We start from the raw sequence: 27,475 nt of genomic DNA, 5'->3' as shown, positions 1-27,475 counted from the left end.
ATACAATAGGCAGTCAATCAATAAGCATATGCTAAATAGATGGAATGAATGAATGAATGAATGAGGGAATGAAATAGAGAAGAATCACCAGAGTTGTTAGGGTATTAAGGAAGCAAACAGAGTAGTTTAAAAGTTGAAAACTCTTCCACTTGTCATTACTAGCCACCGGTACATCCACATTGGGCTTCCTAAAGGGATAAGCAGCGACTCCTTGGAATCTGTTTTCCTAATTTTCCCAAGCTGATCTGGCACCAGTGCAGCAGCAGCAGGGACTCTATGCTCTTGGGGGCTAAAATTAGCACCAGTACACTCCCCCTGCAGTGGGCTCTAATCATGCAAAGGCCCAGGTGGATCTTGCTGACAGATGTTAAGGTTAGAAGGAAGGGTAGCAGCCAGATGAGAAAACAGAGCCACCCCCTTCCGGAGGTACCAGCACTTCCTGTCTTTAGGCCTGGCTGGTTCCTGCCTGCCCACCCCCTCCCCATGCATCAGTTTCAACACAGTTGCTGCTCTTTCTGTCATTTGAACTCAAATTCTATCTCGGAAATTGATGGGTGATTCTGCCCCTGACAACACAATGTCAGCTTTGCTCCGTGTCCAGCTGGTTCCGTATATATTATCATAATGTGCTGCCTGGGTGGACCCTGGCTGATTCTCTCCCTTGACTCAAATCCTCCTTTCCACACTAATTTCTGCCCTCTGACATGTAGACACTACTTGTTTAAAAATAAAAACAGAGTTAACAGCTTGGGAAACATTTTGATTTTTAAAACCCTGCAAGGACAGTAAGCCTATTCTAATGGTATAAACTGAACTAAAAAGGTTTTCTTTTAAAAAAAAAATTGATTCTTAAAAAAAAAAAAAAATTGTTTCCCAGGGTCCTACACTGTTTCCTGATAACTTGAAAGAATTATTACTTCCCCAACCCTTAAGCCCTCTAAAACACTTTCCCAAAGTTCAGCCCTGATTTTGTTCCAACCCAGTACCACTTACACTATGAACTACTAAATATTAATTAATTAATCTAGCTGCTATTTTTGTTTATATTGACTTTTTCTTTAAATTCAGTCTTGCCCGAAGCAATAGTAACTGAGATCATGACTTCGGAGTGCCGTGTTTTTGTTTGCTTGCTTGCTTATGTATCAAGATAGACATGTAACACTTTAAATTTTTTTTCTTAGTGTTTTCCCCTCATCCCCTAAAATCATCTCACATATGGCATGGGAAACCTATTCTAGAAGCTCACTACTAACCATCAAGTGGATGCAACACTACCATCTCAGCTGAAGAAATTCAGAGAGAAGAAGGTCAGGTGAGAACCACCTAAGTGGTTGTGTATGCCACACTCGGGGACTCTTCCAGGCCTCCAGAAACCCACTGGTTACCTCTTGCAGAAATGCTCAAGATGAAGGAAAGTTGGCCTTAGATCTATCCTGTGCAATGACCATCACCTTGCATTTGGGGACCATTCACCAGGGAAAGGTGCATATAATACCCTAGGGGACAGGAAACCTCTCACAGAGGTTTCAAACAACAAATCATCAGGACTTGAATGAATCTACCAAGCTCCTCCTTTAATTGATGAGGAAACTGAGTCCCAAGGAAATCAAAGTACATACTTGAGGTCATGTAGCAAGGTACATGCTGTTTTTAGTTATTTCTGAATGTATAACTGAAAATGTTCAAACAAAAGTGTTTCAAACCCACTCCTAGTCACTGACCCTAAATATCTCCTCTTAAAAAGATTCATGACCAGTACACAGACGCTCTCATTTGCATGTTTGTATCACTTGAATCCTCTGACATTCTCAAGTGAGGGACGTTCTTGTGGTAAGTAAGTAGAAAAAGGCCCTTGGTTTGGAACAATCAATTATATGAATAAGCACAATTGGAATTACAATGATTTTACAACCGAATAGAAGACAAAAAAAAATAGGTTTAAAAAAGTTCTGTCACTGTGGTCCAAAATATAAGCAGAAAGCATCACTCCTTGCCTCCCACCACGCTCTTCCCCACACACTTTGTGCTCATTAAAATAAGTTAGGTGTGGCTCACTCATTTATTAGGTCATTCAAAATACCGAATACTGGACGTTTCCCAAAGCTGATGGGTTTGTCAAGAAATTCATATAAGAAAACAGCCTCCCTCAATCCGTATCAGTTTTCCATGTTATTTGGAACAGGAGGTTGAGTAACCCTTCAGTACCCTGACAAGAAGACTGTTAGTATCCAACAGTCCTTTTAACTCATGGTCTCACAGTTTTCCCCTGGTCTCCTTTTTCTCTACCTTGTATACATGCCAAGGAGCCCATATGGTCAACAAATGATTTCTACAGAGATGAGTTAGAACATCCTTGCAAATAAATAAAATATTACCAGCCTCCTTCTTATCTTGCCAACCCCATAGAAAACATACCAGTCATCAAATAAAATCCCTGTTTTTTTATTTGACTAGCAGAATGTGGTACAGCCATGGGAAAAATAGGTTATTGAAGGAAAATAAGCTATAAGGTAAACATACACATATGCCATTAAAAAAGAAATAAAAAAGATATGCTCTGGGCTAGCTTTTGAAAGGTCTATTTAAGATACCAGCATAACTGCCTTCCTTGTACCGAGAAGAAAAAACAGCGGAATAAGAGATGGAAAGAGTTTTAGCATAATATACAGAGCAAGTAGTTGAAAGTACAGACTCCAAAGTCAGGCTCTCTTGGTTTGAATCCTAGATATACTACTTATTTGCTGTGCAACTCTGGGCAAGTGATTGAACTTCTCTGTACTCTCAGTGTCCTTATCTTCACAAGGGGTGCCTCTAGCACTTTGTGCCTGGCATAGTAAGGGATCAGGGAGGGTTACTGTCGTTATTCTTGGTACTATTATTACGCAGAGCTATGTGGTTAGGTAGACGAGGGGTCAAGTCCCAGGTCTGATTCTAATCAGTTTTGTGGCTTTGGGTAAATTACTGACCCTCTCTAAATCCCAGGTTTCTCATCTGTAAAATGGCAATAATAATTGTTACAGCTCATCAGACTTGTTGAAGGATCTTATGATGTAAGTAAAATAATTACCACAGTACTGGCCCAGAGTAACTGCTCCATAAATGTTAGTTGATAATAGCCCCCAAATAGCAACAAGAGCAATAACAATACTGCTACACTTTACCACCTGGTCTGGTCACCCCCAAGCAGCACAGCAAAGTCTGAGCACTATTTCTCCTTTGCCAGCCGTGCTATGGGTAGTGTTGGATTCACACATGGATAACACAGATCACCTGCTTCGCAGTGACCCGTGGCTCCTGAACTCTTCCATCTGCCTGACACTGAGAGCTTGCTGGCTATTGAGGCCCCAACATTAGGATTTCTGGTGTTACCCACTCTATGGATTACTCTGGGGATACACTGGAAATCAGTCTCACTTACGTCTTTACTCATTATCTTGACTTCTTGCCATGCCCTTTTTTATTACAAGGGAAGACAAAAGACAACTTTCCCAATGCTCAAAAAAAAAAAAAAAAAAAAAAGACCTGATTTGATGCTTGAAAATCTGGCACCTCTGTGCTCCATGTTGTGACACATCTGGATATTCTGAGCCCTAATGTTCTGTCCTTTCATCTGTCTTGCTTTTTCAAATACGAAAATCCATTGATAAGATGTAATGTGCCACTCTAAGTAACAAAACATGACATCAGTATTTATCTGTGGTAACCTGGACCCTTCACCAAAATGCTCTTGCCCAAGTGGGCCCAGCTGGAGTCATGTGAAGGGCCACTGCCTAAGTGTAAAGCTCTGCATCGTTCATCCTTGGCCCTTGTGTTCTGAAAGTGCATTTCTGTCAGAAAGCTGGAGAGATGTTACAGACATTCCTCGCACGATCTCCAGAATCCCAGGGAGACCGCTGCAAGCCTAGGCCAACGTGAACTGGAAAGGCATCGGGGTGGACCCCAAATCCTCCAACTTTTTGTGTGACCCAGCAACCATTAAGCTGTGTACCCCTGAAATGGACACTTGCCCACCAGCATACCACGGGCAAAGAGCACTAAATGGATTTTGATAGAAACTATACGAATGTGAGAAGATTACATCCCCTCACTAGGTCTCAGTTTCCTTCTCTGGAAAAGGAGAGGATGTACTGGATGACCTTCCATACTTCAAATGACTCTTCACGTGGCATGAGCTGTCACCCTAGCGGGAGAGGAGAGCGAAATCTGGGATGGTACGTTTCTCTTTGTGGTTTAGTTTCCATTCACTCATCCAATTTTAGTTTGTTGGGGTTAGACAAATAATATACATTTCATAGGCCACATGCAGCCGTCCATTCTAAAGGCCTTAAGAAAGCTCTCTACAAGTTCAAAAGACGTCAGGAGGTAAAAGCTACTTATGCAAAAAGTAAATCGATAAGTCAAAACCACCTGGAAAAAGAACTCTCAGAATGTTTGACTTCCTATTTTGAACACTTGCGCTATTGATAGAATGAGGAGCGATCAGGGGGACTGCTCCCAGGCACAGCCAACTCCCTGGTGAGCTTCCAAGGACCGGCAGGGAAGAGCAAAGTTATAAGCAACTCAGAGTGATCTTGCCCTGGGCTTTCGTGACACGCTAGGAGTCCATGTAATTGAAAATGAGTTCATCAAAGTCCTACTTGGCCCCCCACGCCATTTCACAATTGCCACAGACCACGGCCTGAGCATCTCACGTGGGCCTGCATAATCTGGCCCTCGGCAGCCATCCTGGCCTCAACTCCTGCCATCCTCCCAGGGACTGGGAGATACAGGAGGCATCCCAGGCTCCTTTGGGTTTCTTTAACTCACTTAAGCAAAACAGCCTTTGTACACGCTGTCCCCTCTTTTCGGAAATTTGTTTCTGTCCCCTTTACCTGGTGAAAACTTACTCAGCTCTTAGGTTTTGGCATAAATGTGATTTCCTCAAGGAAGACTTCCCTGACACCTCACTCCTCCCCACTCCTTTTATGGTCCCCCTTTTAAACATAAGTCTCGTGAGTTGGTTGTAAGTTGTGTTTAATATCTTTCTTCTCTATTTATATCATAAATTCTGTGAAGACAGGGGCGGCATCTGCCTTGTGTTATTGTACCTTAGCTTGGTGTCTGGCATGTTCTAGATGCTTAGAACAAATGAAGGAAGGAATGATTTGAAGTCCAACTTACCAACACCTTATTCCTTGGCTGGAGAGCCAAAGAAAGGACTATACAAGAAATAGCCAGTGCATGTCTTTGTTCTCCTGAAGCCCTGTTTCTCCAAAGGCACCTCCAGACAAGAGGAGGCCTGTGTCAACGGCTTCAGTTCAGAGTACGAAAAAAATGTGCATGTTAAAAGGAGGTCTAGAGATGACCCAACCCAGCTCTCATTGAACGCATACGAAGCTGAGGCTATGGAAACAAAGTAACCCGCCCAGAGTTACACAGCTAGTTCATGGCAGAGTCGGGTCGGAAATCCAGCTCTTCCATTGGACAGCCTGATTTTCTCTCCATTAGATCCAACTGATATTTACTAGCCTTCTTAAAGCCCCATTACACAGAAGGGAGGGGGGGGCTCTCCTTTCTATTGGAAGCTCCATGCTGTCTCTCAATATGGAGTAATCTTCCCAAGCCTGAATCATCTTTCTCCACATGTCCATAAAACAACAAATTTAAGTGCAGCTGGGCACAAGGAGTCAATGGGGTTGGATACCCAGGGGCAACCAACAGAAGCAAAAACTGCTTCTGTCTGGAGCAAAAGGATTAAAGAAGGTCAAATGCTAAAGAGCAAGAATAACACCATATTGTCAGGGACAGCTGGAAGGGGACACTACAATGGAGAGGTCAGAACTAACTGGCGGTGGGGAAAATCTGATTCTCCTTCTCTAACGCTGTAATTACAGCAAGGAGATGGGCCCAGTGATTCTATTACCACACTCTATTCTACAAAGTATTTTTAGTTTAACCGAACCCCACTTTTGTTTAGATTTGTTTTATTTTGGGATCCTGGCATATTTATACTTCATGTCTTTATCTGTATAACTACTTTGAAAGGAAATTTAATTCATTTGTACCTGATGCCCACAAAAGCTAAATTTCACTTGTTTCCCAATTTTAGAAAGCAGGGGTGTTTTAAAACATCTATATTTGAGCCAAGAAACTAAGTAGGACCTCAGGTCGGAACTCGTGAACATTAAAATGTTCACCATCTAAAAACTGATTTTTGAAATAAACATGATGATTGTACAATTTTTAAAGAGGAACCTAAGTATGAAAAGTACCAGTTGGGGTCTTATAACCAGAAAGGGTGCCTACTGATGACCGGCTGAGCTCTCTGACCCACTCAGGTTTCCCAGTGATCATGGAGGAGGCACATCCTCCAACAACCCAAAAAGGGGAGAGAGTGGAGGGCGGGAGAAGAGGGGAAGGGATAAAACACATGCATGCCAAAAAAAAAAAAAAAAGTCCCCTAAAAAAAATGAGCATTTAAACTGCTTGTCAGAAGGCTTCCTGACAAAGCCACTGGAGTGTATTCACAGGCATTTGCATAAATGCTGCCGGTGAGTTCACCATAGCTGCTAGCGCTAATGGTACATAAAGTAATTTAGTCACTTCTCCCGGCATTCTATGTCAGAATGATGAGCGCCGGCACTTTGCCTTGTTGCATATTAGATCATTAGATAATAAAGTGTTAGCGCATGCAAGCTGACAGGGTCCCTGCACTATAGCTTTGGGAGGGCACCGCATTTTGCCACAGGGGGAAAAAACAGAGAAACTGATGCCCCCATTGGCCTTAAATTCAAGTAAACACAACCTGAAACTCAGGAGAACAATAACAACAATATCAACACTCCCAAGCCTTTAAAGATCCCCAGCATACCGTCCCCAGGAATTTGCCCAAGTGACGGGAAGACAGGGCAGATGCATAAGCTAGGGCTGTATGCATGACCGTGGGTGGGGACAATTCTGCATCTTTGGCCCCAAGCCTATGCTTTTCAAACACTGAAGCCCTGAGATCGCAGTCACCTCCTGACGCTACCTCTCTCCACGGTGCACATCTTCCATAAAGCTATTGCTTGCTTAAAGCCGAAACCTCACTAGCCTAAACTCTCCCATAAATATTCAGCCAAAGAAAATCTCAGTATTTATGAATGAAGAAAGAAACGGGGGAGAGCAATTACCATGAGCTACAGGATGCCAGGATTCACCCTCTTTGGACCATGCAAGATACTATGAAATAAATTTGCCTTTGTCAACTCTCCTACTTGAAATACAGGGGCTGTTATTTGAACATGGAGGTTTGGAAGTCCGTGGGTCACACAGGGATGACTGAATGAATGTAAAGCACGGTCTCTTTTTCTACTTATATGCAGAAAGATGAGCTACGAAAGGGAACTTTCCTCCAACTGTCTGACAAGCAGGATATAAATAGAGATGTGCAGAGTTTCTCAAAATAATTCAGGCTACCTGTAAATGAGATGGTAAAAAGCCCAGAATGAGGAAAAACGAAGGCTCTTACAGGTCACCTATGAGGTGAAAATACCTCGCAGTCTCACTGTGTGAAAATACCTAGCTTTCTGAAGTGGGGTTGAAGGAGTGGAGTGGCTGAGGCGTAGGAGCTTGGTTCTGGAAGTCTTAAACAGGGCAATTTCAAATAGGATTTTTCAATGGCAAGATAAAGTATTACCGTACCCCCAAATCAACACACATTAGCATCTGAGTCCACTCCCACACATCCCTAATGAAAGAGCCCAATAGTCACCCTTTGCTGAGTAGATATTTATGTATCAGCTTGAAGTGTCTAAATGAGTGGGTGGTTTTCTGTGGTTGGTTGATTCATTCTGCAGAGAAGCAGATTTCCATGTATTGTCATTACAAAGAACCTCAAGGTATCTACCCTTTTATTCTTCTGAAGAGAAATAAAGTAAGGCATTGGTGAGAGCGAGGCCCCCTAGCTGAAGAAGATAGGACATACTCAGACCCGCAATGATGCTTAACCATTTATGAAGAGTGAAATGTCATCATTTTCTTGAACAATATGTTAATAATCACATGGCCACTTGCGGATTGGTAAACTGGAGATGAGGAATAAAATATTGTCTCTAAAACTTAGAATAATAGAATATTCCAATTGAAATATTAATATGTACACATAGACACGAGAACATTTGAGTTGGGAGGAAGCCTAGAAACATTTTGGTCTAGAGATCTCAACCTGTTAGCCTATGGCTGTATTCTTCCTAAGTGACATTTTTCCCTTCCTCCCTTCAGAGGGTTTAAAAGTTTTATAGTTAGTTACCAACAGTTAAAAATTAGGAGTTTTAATTCTTGCCAAACTAGAACATCTGCCCTCACTGGGCTCTCAGTCCCCTTGGCCACAACTGCCTGGGGCTGCGGGACAGCAAAGCCTGTTCTTACCCTTCCTCTGCGGTCTCCACCCAGCCCACTTCCCCTATGTACCTGACCTGCCCCCACTCAAGGCACACATTGTTTTTTAACCCCCTACAGAGCATCGCCTTCATTTTCCCAAGAAGAAGACTAGGGATCCCAAAAGGTAAGGTGATTTGTCCAAGGTCACTTAAAAGCCAGAGGTGAAACTAGAAATTGAATTTAGGTTTCCTGGCTCCTACTTCAAGATCCTTTCCTCCACATTATAATGCAAAATAAAATGTTCTGACCTCCAGGCTCTAAAGGTGTCCTTTCCAGCAGGTTGTGTCTGTTGGTTTGTGTTGGTTTTTTTTCGGTGGAGGGATGATTTGATGACGGCATGTGGTCTGTTACTGCCTTCCCAAAGGCAGGAATGAGAGATGCTGTGTCTGCGCTCGGAGCGTATTTTGAAACTGTGAAGCCATGATTGGTAGATTTCAAACTGACAGTCAAGTCTGTCCTTGGACAGGACAGTAACCGTTGTAACTAACCAGCCACAGTGGAAAACAAGACTTCGGTTTTGAAACCACAGCTTTCCAAATTGTGCTCACTGAGTATTTGCCTAGTTTTTCCTCTTCCTTTCCCCTAAATACTTCTAGTAATACAATGCCTTAAGTGACTTCAAGGGTATTAAAAAGGCAACATTACCGTAAAGTGAGGATCAGAATAATTTTAAGTACAGGAATGGAACTAGGAATGTAATCATGAGCAGGTGTTTCAAATGGCCTCCTGCAAAAAAAGTAATATCCATCCATCTCAGCACTAATGAAACCATAAAGAAGCAGCTTTTGAAAGATGATGGTTTACTTTAAAAAGACTGTAAAACTGGATGTGGTGAAGAATCCCTTCTAAGAGTGTTACATGTGGCTAATTAATAAAAAGTACAGTTTGTGTATTCCTTAAGTGCAGAAAAAAAATCGGGCAAAAATAATGATAGTGGTGTTTTTATTAAATTAGAATGCTGGCAGGGAAGGGAGTGTTCCACCTTATGAATTATATCATGGACAGCTTATGGTCCTTGGAAAAATCAGGCGATCGGGTGGTAATTGGTGCAGTACTGTTTTTAAAAGAATCCTGCTGACCCAGCAAACTGGAAAGTGAAGTAGGGAAGTGGGTTTAGAGTTTAATTTGAAGGATGTAAGAGAAAATATAGCATGGCGATTGGTATCCAGTATAGTCTCAATCACTGTTTCTTGGATGGATGGTTGGATGGATGGATTGATGAAAGATGAATAGATGGTTGGGTGGATTGAGGATGGATGGGTGGCTAGATGGACAGATGGATGGACGGACAGATGAATGAAAAGTGAATGGATGGATGGATGATGGATGGATGATGGATAGATGGATAAATAGAGGGATGGGTAGATGAATGGATCAATGGATAGATGGACGGATAGAAGGATGTGTACATTATATATACATGTAGTACAAAAACTTTCAGATGTGCATTCAATCTATCCCATGGTTTCTTTGAGTGGCATTCACTTTCCTTGATTCAAATTTTTATCCAGTTTCCTCCAGTCCTCTCAAAGATACCACTGATTAGCCATAAATCTGAGACAAACGTGAGATCTCCCCCAACAAAATCCACCCACAGAAAGTAGACTTTACCATGTGGTGATGAAGGGAGAATTATATACAAGGCAGAGGAGAGACATTTAGTTTGGGCTTCATCCTCACAAAATGCCTCTGACCTTGACTTTGGACTTTATCTCCAAATGAAGTTTAAAATGAAGTTATAGAGCTACACCAGCAGGACTGCAAAGAGGATGGAGTTCATTATACAACCAAGTCAGCTGGAAACTCAAAATGTATCACAATATTTGTTACCCTGCTTTGGCCCTCCTTTGTTTTCCAGTCAAGCGGGAACATAAAATAAAGCAGGGGTCCAGGTCTCCCACTCTCTCTCAGCCTGAAGGAAAGAAGCCTCAGCCATTTCCAGGATAGAGAGATGTGCAACCAGAAAGGCTGGGCCTCAAAGATATCCTCCTGTCTTTAAATACTTGCTATCAGTATCGTTCAACAGAACATTTGAAATTGGAAACAGAGTAGAAAATGTGGTGGAGTTGGAAAAAGAAATCAAATAGATTTACAGTTAAAGTAGCAATGCCAACCAATGAAAATGATTTGCCTACCATGTTCCAGATAAGAGGGCGTACCTTCCGAGGGGTCAAGCCTCCGAGCCCTCCGCCCATGCTTAGAGTTATTATGGACAAACATGTTATCAGAGACTGCCAGGACATGGCCATCCACATTGACTGTCGTAGACACCACGACCTGGAGACAGAAGAGAGAAATGAATGAACATTTTAATATAAAAGCATGGAGGGTAATAAACTCAAGTTAAATAAATAACAGCTGGGAGCTGAAGAAAATTGCATAGCTATTTCACATAATAACTGGTGCTTATGCTGTACAAGTCTAACAAGAGGAGCTATTGATGAGTGGGTCTTTGGCATGGAACGCTTTTGATGCAGTTTTAAGTAAAATTGCACAGTTTATAGTTATACAGCAGAAGGTACACTGTTAACCATCATTTTAACAAGAGGATCTTTATTAGCATATTTTTTTACACAACGGTGGTTGTGTTTCACCTAAATTACCCTTCAGTTTAGACACTGAAGCAGATATCACAGTTGATCATGCAAATAAAAATCTTTTGAATCTTTAAAATATTTCCCCCCCACTGCGTCAGGGTTAAGAGGATAGAGAAATGAAAAAGAGAGGTTTCAGTGAGAGCTGGGATGCAGCTTTCTCTCCCCGGTGTCTTTTCGGGTTTCTTGTACTTTTCTCTTCCCACATTACTTGGATTAATCAGACCAACCTCTCCCTGTCCCCACCACCATCACCACTACCACCACTACCACCACCAGCAGCCCTCCCCAAAAGATCCCTGCTAATTAACAGTCTTACATCTGTGTTTCAAAGCCCAAAAAAAACACAAAACACAAAACAAAAAAAGAAGAAATGCAATGGCCCGGGTGTAATTCAGATATCCTGGCCTTCTCATAAACGGACTCTGAAGTTAGTTTGCCAGAAGGGACACGGGCAAAGGTGTTTTCTCAGAGAACTTTGACTAAAACAATGAGAAGAAATGACCTACACTTCTCCTTATATTAAATGGGGAAGAGGATTAAAACTGAAACCCACAGAGATATGTTTATTCATGCGACCTCTTACAACCAAATATAATAATTGTCTGTAATTGCAGCTCCAGCTCCCACCTCATGCTTTGACATGGGAAACAGCAATCAGCCAGCTCCCGTTTAATCCACCTATTATGTTGACTAATTAACTTTCCTCGACAGTTTATTTCTTCCTCCATTATCAGCCCCTGTCAGCCGCAAGCACCCTGCAGCATAGGGGAGACCTCAGGCTCTTTGATTGATCACCGATAGATTGACATGCAGATTAATTTAATTAGAATCACCTCACTTGAGAAATGAAAGACAAAGGCAAGAGGGCTAATAGATCTGCTCTCATAATGAGGCGAACCTCCAGAGCCAAAGCTGAGGATTTCTGATTTATTTTGCTCAATTCCCCAGTTGCTTAGAAAGACTCTCGCTTTAATTGTTCTTGGTTTTGAGAGGCATTAGCCTCTGAAGAGGTGAAACGCTTTACAAGGATTGGCCCATACTGAGGCCCCAGTTTCTGAGGAAGCCTTTTCTCCGACTTCTAGAGTCTTGTGCAACGCCGCAGTTTCGTCCCCTGAGTAGGGCAGAGGGCAAGACGCTGGGCCTTGGCCTATGCCTGCGAATTGCCTGGCGAAATGCCCTCCTCAGTAGCCTCCCACCCCAACCAACGTCAGCCATACTGAAAAGTTCCAGGGTCGGCGTTTTTTACCTCAGCGCATTAAGCCAAAACATGGCGGAGTCCCTTTCTCGCAGCCTCAAAGATGGCCACGAACTCCAGGCTGTGAAGCACTGTTCCCAATACTATGGTGGGGTTGATTTCATTTGATCTGATACTATTTGACTTGATCTAGTCACAGTTTTTGTTTTTTTCTTCCAAGCTCTCACTTCTGCAGACCCGAGGCCCTGCTCTTTACATGGAGCCCCTACAGGCTTTCATACCCGGATGCGGAAGTCAGCAAACTCAAGAATCTAAGCGCTTGGTCATCCCACTCTGGGAGCCTCCCAGGATGACTGCCCAGCAGGGGTTCTGTGGGGTCCTCCCTCAGGGCCCTCTCTCAAGATCTTCTCCTTGACTCCTGGCCAGGCCTGGATCCTCCCCTGATTTTATTTTTTAATTCTATTTTATTTAAATACAAAGTAAACAATTGAGAGTCCATTCTGGGACGCGGGGTATTTGCCTCAATCATTGTGAAAACCAAAATTCCAACAAGGGCAAGTCATTCATGGGAGGACTTAGTACGTTTGAAGTAGCAAAGTTTGCAAAGTGGTTTTTCTCTTTCTTCATGATTGACCAACCAGAACTGACACAGCCTGAAGGTTATGTGTATGCCTCATCAATTGTAGGTTAATTTAAAAAGAGAAGGAAGAGAAGAAAATGGTCTGTTCTTTTATTTTCAAAAAGTATTATGTGCCAGTGCAGAGTCCATATTATTTAAGGCAAAGGAAACTCACTTTTCTTTTTAGTTAGGGAGGTGGGACATTTACAATTATATAACAGAGCTGGGTCTTTCAAAGAATTTTTGATTTACTACGAGACCACAATTGAGTGGTCACTGGAGTCGTTAGCTGAAGAAACTATAAAAGGAATCCCAAACGGTATCTGTTTCCAGTGTCAGGAAATACAGAAAGTTGTTATTCTACATGTCTGTCTTAAGAGGAAAAAAAAGCAATGACAATTCACCATGCACCTGTAAGACAAAATGCTACAGGCTTAGGCTTAAAATATTCAGTATTGTTTAAAGATATTGTCATCTAATTCCTACATTGAACAAAAATGACAAAAACGGTTAAGTTAAAAAAAAAAAAAAACCTACATCCTATGTGTTTTTTTCTTGACAAAAGAAGAATCACCAAGACCCACATGTGTGACAGAATCATTTCATTGAAAGTTCCATTAAAATTGGAGAAAGATAAAACAGAATCCTCATGCCTTTAATTTCTAGAAAATAAACACCTAATGTTCCTCACAGAAACTCATGACTACACATTTTAACTTCCCTCTCCCCAAAATAATTTCTCTCATTCCAATTTGGAAATGATCAAGATATATTTAAATAAAACATATGCTGAAATTAATCCACAGAGCAACTTGTAAATTTTTTAAAAAATCTAACCATGAGTTGCAAAGGGGGCACTGAAGTGTCCTTTAAAAATAGGCCCATAGTGGGAGGGAAAAGGGCCTTTACAGTTTAACACAAGATTAATGAGGTGCTGACACATTCATGCAGGCATGGGGACAGACAGGCCTGCCAAATCTTCAACCTTCCCAAATTTTGTCAACAAAACACAGCTTGAATTTGGGACAGGTAAACATGGAAAATGATTTTACATTTGGACTCAACACTTCCCTCTCTTTCTCCCCTTCCTCAATCGCCTGCCCAGGGAAAGAGATGAAGGCATGTGAAGAACAGGTATACTTAGAACTTTATGGTATCTGTTAAATTAAGTCTGTACTCTTTAGACTTGTACTGTCCAAGATAGTAACCACACATGTAGCTATTTCAATTTAAGCTAATTAGGTAAAAATTTAAATTCCATTGTTTCTGAGTCTCCATAGCCATGTTTCAAGTGGTTAGTGGCCACATGTAGGTAGAGACTGTTATATTGGAAGGGGCAGATATAGAACATTTTCCTCATTGTGGAGTGTTCTATTGGACAGTGCTGCTGTAGAATGGTTTTTGAAATAAATTATTCCAAGTTATTCATGAGGATGTCCAAGTTATATCTCCTGAAATAGGTATTAGTCTAAGTGGACATGTTTCAGGTTATATACAAGTATTTCTTATCACTATATTTTTTAGAATCAATTTTCTGTTTAGGGCATAATTTTCTAATGTAGCAATCCATAGATATGCCAATGAACACGCAATGTGTTCCATGGTACCTTCTATCCAGGTCCAGCCATCCAGGTGAGGGCATTAAGCATGAGGGGATTAAAAACAAAACAAAACAAAACAACCCCCCCCCCAAAAAAAAAACCAGAAGAGAAATCTGCAGGTACCCATGGACTTTGGAGATTTTACACTAATTTTTTTTCAGTTTCTTGCCTTATCTTAGTGGTTCAGAATGTCCTCTGTTTTATCCTGGACCTAGCTATCCCTAAAGGTTGTTATTTTTGCAATTTCACCCCCTCTATTTAGAATTAGAAAGAATTCAACACAAAATTGATGATTCTTGACTCCCAAGCTTTCCTCGTTGTTGTGACTTTGGCCAGGTTAACTTAACCCTCAGCCGCCATGCTCCCACCTATCAAGCGGAAATACTAGTAACAGTACCTGGTTCTGTGAGGCTTAAATGATTTAAAGTGGCCAGCATGGTTCCTGGCTCATACTGAGCACTCAACAATTGTTAGTAGCGGTAGTATTGTAGCTATTGCTTTGTTGGTGATACTCACCAAAAAGTTCAAGTTAATGTATCGGGCTGATCATCTGAAGCCATAAAGAGGACCCCACATAAACTGTTATTTTAAATAAAAGGTTGCAGAAATTATCTCTAATATGTTCACTGCTTTATTAGTCTAACAATGAAATTGCACAATTTTAAAGAACTTTGTGCTCACAATATGTAATTATGTAATTTAGGCTTCATGTAAATTGCAAATTTCACTGGTTTATATAATTTTCCTTTCTAGAACCCATTGGCATCTTAGCCTTTAACATTCTAGGCTTGAAACTAAACAAAATCTTACTGCTTTGAAAAAAATCTATAAATTAGACATTTTATCAATTTAGTCTAGTTTTCCCAGTATTTCATATGAATGAAGGATTCTCTGGGAGTTTTATTATTGGTTACTATTTCCTGCTATCATTCTTCAGGCTGTCCCTCTTTTTTCATATCAGGAAGGAAATCTTGTATGTCCCAACTAAACTAAATTATCTAAGATTCATGACCCATAATCTCTGTCTCATGAGCAGATTTTCAAAAAGACAAAAGCCGCTAAATTCAGTCGTGGGTGGAAGATCACATTAACAAAAGTAGCAGCTCATGTTGAAGAAGGGGTTATGACAAAAGCAACCAAAAGAGTTGAAATTTGTGTTTTTAAACATTTCTACAACAAATATGGAATCAAGAGGGAGATTAGACCATAAAAATATTTTCAATATTTAAATTTAGAATATTTAGTGGTAAGTACCTCCCTCCAAAAAATAACCGCTTTAACAAATTAATTTTGAATGAATATAAAATTATAAATTTGGTTTTCAAAGCTAATATATGGTAACTCAGTGTAAGGAAACTCAGTGTTACATGAGCTTCTCACCTCTGGGTTTAACTTATTCTATGTCTGCATCAATTCAGGAACCCTAACATAAGGCATTAAATGCACTGGCTTAAAGTACAAGAAATAAAAAGGCAGTAAGCAACATTCCATGGCATAATAGTCAGCAATAAAAAGAAACAAACTACTGATACACCTGGGTGAATTTCAAGAGAATTTTGCTGAGTAAAAAAAGCCGATACCAAAAGATTACGTATTGCATGGTATAGGCTTATTCCCCTCCCCCCCCCACTCTCCTCCAAAATTACATGCTGAATACTTAACCACCAGTACCTCAGGATGGGACTGTATTTGGAGACAGGCCCTTTAAAGATGTGATTAAGTTAAAATAAGGCTCTTAGAGTGGGCCCTAATCCAATCTGATTGGTGCCCTAAGAAGAGGAAATTCGGCCCCACAGAGAGACAGCAGGGTATACGTGCAAAGAGGAAAGACCATGTGAGGACACAGCAAGAAGGTGGCTATCTACAAGCCACACAGAGAGGTCTCAGAGGAAACCAACCCCACTGACACCTTGATCTTGGACTTCCAGCCTCCAAAACTGTCAGAAAATAAATTTCCATTTTTAAGCCATTCAGTCAGTGATATTTGGTTATGGAAGTCATGGAAAAGTAATGCACTGCATAACTCCATTTCCTTAACATTCCTGAAATTGAAAAATTTTTAGAAATGGAGAATGGATTAGCACTTGCCAAGGGTTCGGGACAGAGGGAAGGTGGATGTGGCTATTACAAAAAAATAATAGGAAGGATCCTTGTGGTGATGGCAACGCCCAATAGCTTCACTGTGGTGACAGATACACAGACTTACCATGATAAAATTTTACAAAATTAAAAACATACCCATATGTAAATGACTATAAGTATAACTAGAGGAATTTGAATGAGGTGATGTCTTAATTAATATTCAAATCCTGCATGCTTACTGTATAGTACTATGTACTGTATAGTTTTGCAATACATTACTATTGGGGTACTGGGTAAAGGGTACACGGGATCACTCTATTATTTCATACAACCACATGTGAATCTACAATTATATCAATAAAAAATTCAACTACATAAAAGGCATCATCAATCAAGATGCCCTTCAATAGGTGAATGGATATACAAACTGGTAATCCATGGAAAGGAATATTATACAGCAATAAAAAGAAATGAGCTATCAAGTCATGAAAAGACATGGAATTTTAAATGCAGAGTGCTAATGAAAGAAGCCAATCTGGAAAGGCTATATACTGTATGATTTCAACTGTATGACATTCTGGAAAAGGTAAAACTATGGAGATAGTAAAAAGATTAGTGGTTGCCAGGAGTTTGCCAGAGAGAAGGGATGGATGGAGATAGGTGGAGCACAGGGCAGTGAAACCATTCTATCTGACACTGTAAAGGTGGATACATAACATCATGCATTTGTTCAAACCCATAGAATACAAAACATACAAATGAATCCCAGTATAAACCATAAGCTTTATACTATGTTATCAATAATGTATCAATATGGCACATCAATTCTAATAAATGCATCAGACTCATGCAAAATATTAATAATAGGGGAAGTAAGGCAGGGGATTGAGGGAGTCTATGGGAACTTGCTATACTTCCCCTCGTTTTTCTGTAAACCTAAAATTGCTCTACAAAATAGTCTTTATGTCATCCAATTTCTACCCTCAACCCTACACAGCCCACATTCTCCACCCTACCTGTCTGCTGAGCCATTCTTTACAGACTCCTTAAACCTTACAGTCGAAAGACCCAAGAAATCAGTCAATCTAGTAGCTTCCAACTAAGAGTTTTCAGATGTACTAATAGGAACAACACAGCAGAGCGGGAACCCTAAATTCACCCATAGGAAGACCGCATACTAAAACAGTCATTTTCCTTTGTCAGTTTAGGATGGGATCATCTGCATGGAAACACTGTTATCTCATGCATGTGAGAAGCTCTGAATTGATGGATTCACATGTTTTCAAATAATTTTAAAATGGACTGTGTTTCTTAATAAAAGCCATCAGGATCAAAAAATGGGTCATCACATGGGATTCATAAGAGAAAATGATAAAAGAAGTCCTCAGTAGTTACGACACTGCAAATTTCTCCAACACCTCCTCTTGAGGCTTGGAAAACTGAGGCCCACAGGGTTTAAAAGCATCCTCAAGGTCATAGGACAAATGAAGAGCAGAGGTAAGCCCGAAGGGAAACTTTCAGACTCCAGGTCCAGTTCTCACCACAGCGGCCTCTGGCCTCTCAACAAAACTCCTGGCTGAAGCCCTTTCTTTCCTGACTCTGCTGGTATCTTCCAGGACACATATCTGGGGTCTATGTGACTGACTACACTTTAAGTATTATATACATAAAAATGGTCTGCAGCAGTTAGGAGTTAGGTCTTCATTAACTTTGTCCTTTAAAATATCCTTGACTGATATGGAATGAGATAGTCTCTGAAACCTGCCTGATTGCTAGTTTCTATCTGGTTGAAAGATCCCAAATAACTCATTAAAAATTATGGAGGACGCGTGAACCTACAGGATGTAACAGAGCGGAACTGCGGGAGAAAGGGAGTGAGCAACTGAATTAAATCTACTCTTTAGGCTCAAGGCAAAAATATCTCTTCGCTTAACAGGAAGACAAAAGCAGACACTTCTAAATCCTCAGATACTTAGGCTAAACCAATTGGGACCTTTGGAAACTAAACTCAGCTTCTGTCCCCTGCACTGTGACACATGTTCAACATAAAAGCTCATCCGTGACCTGAACCTTGGTACTCCCTCTGTGGATCCGGATACCTTTGGTGACTCTTGATGGTGTCGTTGGCATTTAACAGGTGCTCTCCACTTCTGTGTCCCCACTGGCTATTTTCAGTAGCAGTGAGCCGAAACATACAGAAGTGCCATGTCTGCTCTCAACCAATGAGGCCATGACACACGGATGTGAAAATTGGGAGCAAGAAAAGACCATATTAGCCAACAGCTCAGATTCTAGGGTCAGAGAGTCCTGAGTTTGAACTCCAGCCCCATTACTGATCAGTATGTAACCTTAAATAAGTTACTTAATCATAGGAAAAAGTTGTGAGCCTGCTATATCCCAGGCATTATTCTATGGGGAAGCAGCAATGAACAAGACAGATAAATTGTTTGCCCAAGAACTGAGTGCTTATCAGAGGCAGAAAAGGGTTTTCAGACAGTCAGTAAGCAATGAAAGCAAATTTCTGAATGTGAAAAGATCCAAGAAGAAAATAAAATGGAGAGGGAATGATCCCTAGGTGGGAGCTATTTTTGATTGGGTGATTAAGGAAGGCGTCTCTGAGGAGGTGATGTTTTTACCTGAAATCTAAGTAAAAGAAGTCACCAGCTATTCGTTGAAGTGGCAGAATTTCCTAGGAGAATGGAATACCCAGGGCAAAGATCCCGAGGCAGAAGTGAGTTTGGTGTATCCGAGGAAGAAAAATGGAAGAAAGGAAGGAAGGCCAACGTGCGTGTTTGGAGGAACGTAAACAAGGGAAAGGGCAGTGGAAAAATAAGATTATCCACGCAAAACACTTTGTACGTGTCTCACACATAGTAAGAGCTCTGGAAGTTACAACTTAAAAAGTGATAGAACGTAAAAATATCTTTCGTTGGTCAGTCTCACTGCGTACGGGCTTTCTCAGAAGCAATATCCATTGGCAACACCGATCTAAACCAAACACTTTTAAACATGTATCCTTTCATGTATTTTACATTTCTTCAATAGCAACTGTACTTAATGTAGAAATTTATTTCCCCTAAGTGCAGAGCCACCACTCATCAAATCGCGTTCATAAGGATTCCTTCTCAGTGATGCATATTTTCTGCCAAGGCCCAGCATAAGGCTCATGCCAAGATACATATTTGCCCAATAAGCCGTAATGGTTTAATATATCAGGTTGAAAATCCACCATTTGTATTTACCATGTTATGTGAATTAATCCTGTATTCTGAAACTATCATTAGAGCTGCTTTCAGTATAATTAATCAGCGTGGTGCATCTTGAAATTATTCTGTATGAAGAGAGTGATTGCAGCTTGGGCCCCTAGCATTCTGTTGGTAAAGAATTTAATTGCAAGATGCACTGTTTGTCAAAACAACATAAAACAAGGCGTGGGGGAGAGTGGGAGAGAAATAAAAAGGATACAAATATTTCTTTCTTTATTTAAGTGTTTTTAAAAGCGGACTGGAACTGCCGAGCTAGGGCGTGTATTTTAAGAATTCTCTAATTGTGCCCTATAATACATTGATTCAGAGCCTCTGTAGGCTTTTGAATAAATAATAAGGATTCTCCAAAATTTATAGAATTCACCAAAAGCAAGAGCAGAGAGTTGCCTTTTACTCTCCTTTCCTACGCCATCATTTTTGAAAGAACACACCTTTGGTGGGAAATTGGGATGATATCCTGGTGGTTTCTCCTCTTATTTCCTATCACCCACTCCAAATGACTAATAAGTGAAAGAGGATTGTTTGTCTCCTCCAATACACATGAGATAAGCTCCGCTCAGAAAATTCTTCTGGCTCTTCTCAGGACAGTTTATTCTTATCCTTTGGCTCTGAGCTTAAATATCACCTCCTCAGAAGTTTTCCCTGGTCACCCACTTTAAATCAGGTCCCTATTCCCCCACCCCACATGTATTCTCTCTCATATTATTTATATTCTTTATAGCAATAATGAAAAATTTTGATGATTTGTAATTACTAATGTGTACACATTGTAGCCACTGATGGTACCTACTACCCACACATCCATTTCCTCTCCTCTCGGGCTTTACAAGTAGACATTTGCAGGTCGCTCCGTGGTTATATATGGCCATGTCACAGAATTCTAGCCCATAGAACATGGGCAGATTTGACAAGGGTCATTTCTAAGAAGTCTTTAAGAAGTCTGTGAGCCCCCTCCATGTACTCTTTACTCTTCAGTTGGACGGACAGAGACAACAAGGTTCTAGGGGGTAGGAGAGACACAAAACGAAAGGAGCCCTGGTCCCCAAATCACTTTATGTACAAGACCTGTTCACCAACCAAGAACACCTGCCTGGTACTGTTATGTGAACAAGAAATGACCTGCTTTGTGTGAGCCATTATACTCTTTGTTCTATTTATTACAGCAGCTAGTATTATCCTAACAAATAGACCCCAACTAGAATATGAGCTTCATTAGGACAAACACCCTGTCTTTCTTGTTCATCACGATATATTCACCACTTGCCATATCAATAAATACTACTGAATGCATGTATGCATGAAGGAAGGAATATATCTTAAATTTATATTCATCTATAGTCGTACATCTAACATTTATATGTGAATATAAATTTGTAGCCTATGGAAAAATTTTGTTGAAGAGATAAGATGAATTTGGACATTTATACCTTGCTTCACAGTCTCTACGAACTATGGCATCTTCTGTGATGACAGTTTGTACCCAATTCTTGTTCTTCCCCTCACCATCCTCATTCTGCCAGCCCCAACAAGGGAAGCTCTTGATAAGGATTTAAATCTTAACCTGGAATTGTCTAGCTCCTGTCAGTTAAAAACCAGACCCATGACATGGTTTTAACACAGTCCTTTGACATTAGCATCTTTTTAGTGTCAAGATGAAGAAACAGGCTCATTTAGTCACAGTGAATTTCTCCCTGTCATGAGCTGCTTCCATCCTAGCTTACCCCCACCTACTTCTTTCCTCCCCACTTCCTCAAACCCACCCGAACTGAATGAAGCCTGTATCCCCTGTTGTATTTAAGCAAGTTTGTTACCCTAGCCACAGCCTGGGGATTTCAAAAGAAAACATCCATTGTAAATTAAGAAGAGGGAGAAAAAAAAGATTGTACCAGATTTTCTACAAGGCTTATTTCATAATGCCTTAAAGTATGAACACATCCGAGCTCTGCGGAAAGTGATTAATTTCTTGAAAACGCTAAGGTCACACTAATTGACATGACCTGTGTAATTAAGTAGTCTCTGTTTACACACCAGAAGCTCAGCCGCTGTGAGGCTGAGTTTGCTTGACAGAATGTCTTTACGTGTCAAGAGATCAACAACCTTTCTTATGTCCTCCTCAGTCACCTACACAGGCCCCTGATTGCTGTTCAGAGGAGACACGCTCTGGCGTGGCTGTATGAAGATCAGCTGGCCTGGTGAGCATACAAAATGAGGTGAGAGAAAAGCAGCAGCCACGATTGTTGCAGAGAGCCCACTTAATAGTCAGGAGAGCACGTTTTCGATCAGATGTCTCTAGGTCTTAGGTTTTCAATATAAGTGAGAAAAGCCACATTGAGATGTCAAGGGTAGACCAGAGTTTTCTCATGCCAAAAAGACACTCTCATTTCTCCTCAAAGGCAGTAGCAACATAAAACCTACTTCCTACTGGTGTACTATGAGAGGAATGATGGAAATTATATGTCTTCTTCGCAGGTAACCTTCAAGCAATGTTTCTATGACACATCTCTGTCAGCTGGGTAGCTGCAGGGAAGACTAATCTTCCCCCTCTTGGGCGAGTCCTAAGATTTGAGAACTTTAGTGTGGTTTCTTCACAGAGTTCTCTGAGATGTCAGGGGTCACTTTACTCATGCTCCATCTAGGTGATGGGTCTTTCTTGCTCTGGAGAAGGGGCCCAAACCTCCGTAGGTTAAGTAAAGCTAAAGCCATCTTCTGCGTGATAGCTTCCTTTTCTAAGGATTATACAAGTAAAAATTGCGAACACTGTAGCTCTGGTCAGAAACAATGCTCATGTTCTTCTTCTCCACGCAACTCCACTCTGCCTGATGAACTTTGGTGGCATTCCGATGTTCTTCACGCAGGCAGTAGCTTTAGGCTTGTTACAGAGCAAACACCTCTCCTTGGCTTTCCTGAGGTTCCGGCACATAGTCATGGATAGACACTCTGGCTCTCAGATGTTGAGAGACCGCCTTATTTTCCTCACAGTAAGTGTCTCCCTACAGGTTCCGGACAACTTCTTTACTGTTCCACATTAGATCACATCTGAGTCAGACCGTTGGGTTGAATCGCCACCTCTTCACTGCCTCATAGATGTGTGACTTCAAGCAAACTGCTTAACTCCTCTAAGCCTCAGTTCCTCATGTGTAAAATTACATTTTACAAATATAATATGTGTACATTCCTAACAGGGACATTGTGAAGATAAAATGATAACTCATGTAAAATACTTAGCATGATACCTCTTACATAAGTACCTAAATAAATGTTAGCTTTATCATTATCATCATCATGGCCAATGTCCATAGATGTATGTCAAGATACACATGTGGGCACGTGTATTTATACACACATATATGGAACACACTGAATGTAGACACAAATATAAGCTGTCGGGGCGCCTGGGTGGCACAGCGGTTAAGCGTCTGCCTTTGGCTCAGGGCGTGATCCCGGCGTTATGGGATTGAGCCCCACATCAGGCTCTTCCGCTATGAGCCTGCTTCTTCCTCTCCCACTCCCCCTGCTTGTGTCCCCTCTCTCGCTGGCTGTCTCTATCTCTGTTGAATATATAAATAAAATCTTAAAAAAAAAAAAAAAATATATATATATATATATATATATATATATATATATATATATAAGCTGTCATCTCCCCAGCACTTAACGTAATTACAAGTAAACCAGGATAGGGAACACAGGGAGAGAAGCCAGCTTTTGGTGGACACACGAAAAAAGAAAAGGAAAGAAAGATGACAATGGATGTTGGGGTTCACTGAGTTGAAGTTCCTGGAAGTTTCCAACAGGCAGCTGGCAGCTAGGTCTGGATCTGGATGTCAGGTCTCATGGAACCTGACTGAAGAGTTCTGAGCGCCCAAACAGTGGCTAAGATGCTGAGAATGGAGAAGATACTCAAGAGAGCCCTACAAAGTGAGAAAAGATCTGAATCTCAAAAGAAAACTTAGGGAATGGCAATATATACAGGAAAGGAAACAAATAGCATCCCTTCAAGAAGGCTGAGAATGAGCGAATGTTGTTGCGGAACCCAAGGAAAAGATGGGTTCAAGAAGGGTAGGATGGCTACCAGCATGAAATGACACAGAGAAACATAGGAGGACATAATAGTCATGAAAAAAAACAAGACTGGGGAAAAAATAGAACAGTTTGGTAGGGGTATATGAGGTGTTACTTTAACTCTGTTGAGGCAGTTGCATAAACATCCACATGCCTACATGCATAAGACCATGTGCTGATGTGGAAAAATGATAACTAATTAAATGTATAGACATACTTAGATACAAAACAAACGAGTCAGTGTGTGTTCTGCCATAGGCTCCCTTTATCCTCTCCCAGGAAGTGATGAAGGGGTGATGGGGACAAAGCAGGTTAAATCTGAGATCCAGTAAGGAATTTGTCCTTGCTTATGGAAAGAGCTCTTCTTCAATTCAAAAATTAATTCTGTAGTGGCCAAGGTTGCTGCCCCTATTTAGAGAAGTCTACCTACTGTAGGATGGCTAGAGACTCACAGGGAAGAAAACATGTATTTGAAGGACAGTATGGACCTTGGGGCAGGCAGTTCTCATGCCCAATAAAAAAAGAGCCTTCTGGGATTATGGCACTGTCACCAGGAAGAGTCTGTCAGAAGTCATTAGGTATAAGACTGGACCAATGACTCTCAAGGAAGAGCAATTTTGCATCCCCACCCCGACCAGGGAACATAACAAATGTCTGGAGATATTTGGGTTGTCATAACTAGGCTAGGAGCTGGGGAAGTTTCTCTACTGGCCTCTCTGGGTACGGGTCAGGGACGAACTGTTAAACGTCCTACCGTGCGTAGGACAAATCCACTCTCCCACACAAAACAAAAGATTATCTAGTCTAAAATGTCACTTGTGCCTAGGTTGAGAAACCCTGTACTGAAATAATGACCCAGTTTTAGTGTATCACAAGTACTTTCTCCAGAAGCTAACATTTATATTTTATTATTTGCAAATTAGTTACACATACAAAATGTGTCATTTGTGTGTTGCGAAATAAACAGAATCATAATTTTTACTCCATTTTAGAGCTGAGGAAACTGAGGCTTTCCAGAAATTCAATTCATGCCCCCTTGTCTCAGTAGCCCTTCTATTAAACAAATAATAACTACTTTATCTGCAAAAATAAAGCTTTCTAGATACTACCAAAAATAACAGACTGAGTTGGTTTTTCATCTCCTATAAGAGCTACAGCTTCAGAGGGGAGGGGGTGGGGGAATGGGATGGACTGGTGATGGGTAGTGAAGAGGGCACGTGTTGCATGGTGCACTGGGTGTTATACGCAACTAATGAATCATCGAACTTTACATCGGAAGCTGGGGATGTACTGTATGGTGACTAACATAATACAATAAAAAAAATTTTTTTAAAAAGAGCTACATTTCTATAATTTAAGGCTTTCAGACATTTCACTAGCAGGTCCTTTGAGGGAAAAAAAAGGTCCCAGAAGTCTTATACAAATAACTCTTAGGTTCCCAATGTCACCAAAGTCCATCTCTAACTCTGCTGCCCCGAGAAGGGGAGCAAAGTTGACCCTGATATTCAAAAGGCATGACACACGTCTATTAGACACGTTTATTAGACATGAATTGGTTCGTGCCTGGATATGCCTTGTTCCTAACCCAGCTTGGACAAGGGAGATATATGGCTCATCTTAAGGCCAGAGCAAGCTGCACAACAGTTTATAATGAAACCCAACCTCATGTTGCAGGACACCGAGCAACACACACTTAGTGGCATCACATGTGTTATTTACCAGCAAAGCCAACTCCATCTCAACACACACAAAAAAATCCTGAGTGGGAAGGACAGTACCCAAGTCTTCCAACTTGGGGTCAGCAGCCAGACAGGAGAAGCATTTTCCAGGAAACTAGGAATCCAGGGATTCTCTTTACTCATCTTTGTCAGGACAAAAGGTGGCGAGGCCAACATGATTTTACAAAACATACTTCAGGATCTTGGGAGAGAATGTCTTCTTTCTACTAAATTTGTTCTTTCATAAGATCAGTAAGTCTCATCTCTCAAAAAAATATCATCTCGGAGACAAAGAGACCTTGACTTCTAAAAATCAGTGTTCAGAATCATCCCATCCCTTTCCCCCATCAGAGAATGTGCAACTAAAATTTTTCAAGATCCTCTCAGAGAGCCTACATTTCAATCTACGCTTAAAGCTGACTAACCATACCTAAGAGTATAGTTTAAACATCACGCCACTTTCACTGAAAGACCATATGGGTGAATATATGTTCTGGTAGGAAAACTAACATTGACCATGCAAATGAGTTAGCCATAAAATGAGATGGAAAGCAACACAAGTCTAGAACCTGGCTCTTCAAAGTGTGGTCCGTGGCATTGGCATCGCTTGGGAGCTTGTTAAAAATGTAGAGTTTCAGGCCCGCCTGAGACCTCAATTAGCAGTTTAACAAGATCCCCAGGGAGTTCTTGACACTTTCAAGTTTGAGGAAGCACCAGTATCTAGAACTTAGCGACCTTGCCTAAAACCTGACTACCATTTTGTGTCTTCGAAATTAACACTTTGCTTTCACATCTGCTTCCATCAGTGAATGCGTAATTATACAAGGCAAACACACCCCTCATGCTTTGAACGGTGGCCGATCTGACTGTTGCTTGAGGACTTTCACACATGCTGTACAAGGACATTGCTGACACAGAACAGAGTGTCACCCACAGCACTTTCTAGATGTGCCCTGCTGCATCAGGGGTCCATTTTTAATGAACAGTTACTACTGACAATTTCCAAAATTGGAAGAGGAGAACAGAGAGAAAGGAAGGAAGAAGAGGACATAATCCTAAAACAGAACAAAGCTCTTATGTAAGAGTTTTCTACTTGTAAAACTTGAGAAAGCATCCATCATTTCTATGTACTTTACTTAACCTGCAGCGGGTTAAGCCTGTGAGTCTATTCAGGAAGCTAAACTAGGCTCAAAGGACATCACTGCCTCAACCAGTGACCGCAGGTGGTTCAGTCCCGACTCTTCCCTGATAAAAACAACTCCTAGAGTGCAGGGACCTGGGGGACCAGGAGCCTCACCTGCTCCTCACCTCTGGGGAAATAACTAGACTCTGTATCTTCTGCCTAAGACTTTTTTTACCCTCTCCTGATATTCACACCATTATTGAGATTTAAGAAAGACAAGGCAAACCCACCTGGAATCTCCGCATGTCACGTGGGTTTCCTGCATTCTTTAAGCAATTTTGGTTACATTTGAGGAAAAATTTCAAGAAGAACCTGTGAAGAAACAAATGATCATGGTTAGCATTTCAGTCCTGACACAGAAGGGAAAAAAAAGCAGTAAGTCGTGTCTGAGCTGTGCATTCTATTCTCCGGTATTTTCTGAAATACTTAGGAAGGTGTTAGAGACAGTATTTTATTTTAAGTTTTAGCCTTTGTTTTGCATCTGAGCTGGACTTTCTCTACAAAGGAAACACTCTCAGTGCTGCCAACAGAAGTCACCAAAGAATTAAGCCCCCAAGGAAGTATTTTTACTCAGAGGGAAGGTCTTCACCATAATTTAAGGTAGGTTCCAATTGGTTATAATTGCCTGAGAATTACTCCTGGTCCCAACAACATGTAATTTAAGCCCCGTAAATTCACAGATGATGAACCAGCAAAACGCATGAATATAAGGAGATGGTAGACACTCTTTATCGTAGCATCTCCAAATAAAA

The 27,475-nt window shown here is 41.0% G+C and overlaps 1 protein-coding gene across 9 annotated transcripts in view; it reads right to left on the bottom strand.

The window, feature by feature from the left end:
• Positions 1 to 27,475, bottom strand: part of EBF1 (EBF transcription factor 1) — a 381,864-nt gene that overhangs the window by 112,258 nt on the left and 242,131 nt on the right. For 6 of the 9 annotated variants that reach the window (XM_045792005.2, XM_087867821.1, XM_045792006.2 and 3 more), the window contains exons 7-8: positions 26,954 to 27,035; positions 10,536 to 10,677 (exon numbers count right to left, since the gene is read on the bottom strand). In XM_045792005.2, the coding sequence (XP_045647961.1) occupies positions 10,536 to 10,677; positions 26,954 to 27,035 (224 nt within the window). The remainder of the gene's footprint in view (positions 1 to 10,535; positions 10,678 to 26,953; positions 27,036 to 27,475) is intronic. The other 3 variants (XM_045792007.2, XM_045792008.2, XM_087867825.1) reach the window with 1 other exon arrangement.

The sequence above is a fragment of the Ursus americanus genome, chromosome 15 (assembly GCF_024610735.1).
Source record: "Ursus americanus isolate L20-20 chromosome 15, mUrsAme1.1.p, whole genome shotgun sequence".
Taxonomy (NCBI): Eukaryota; Metazoa; Chordata; class Mammalia; order Carnivora; family Ursidae; genus Ursus; species Ursus americanus.
This window is presented reverse-complemented; position numbering and strand designations above follow the sequence as displayed.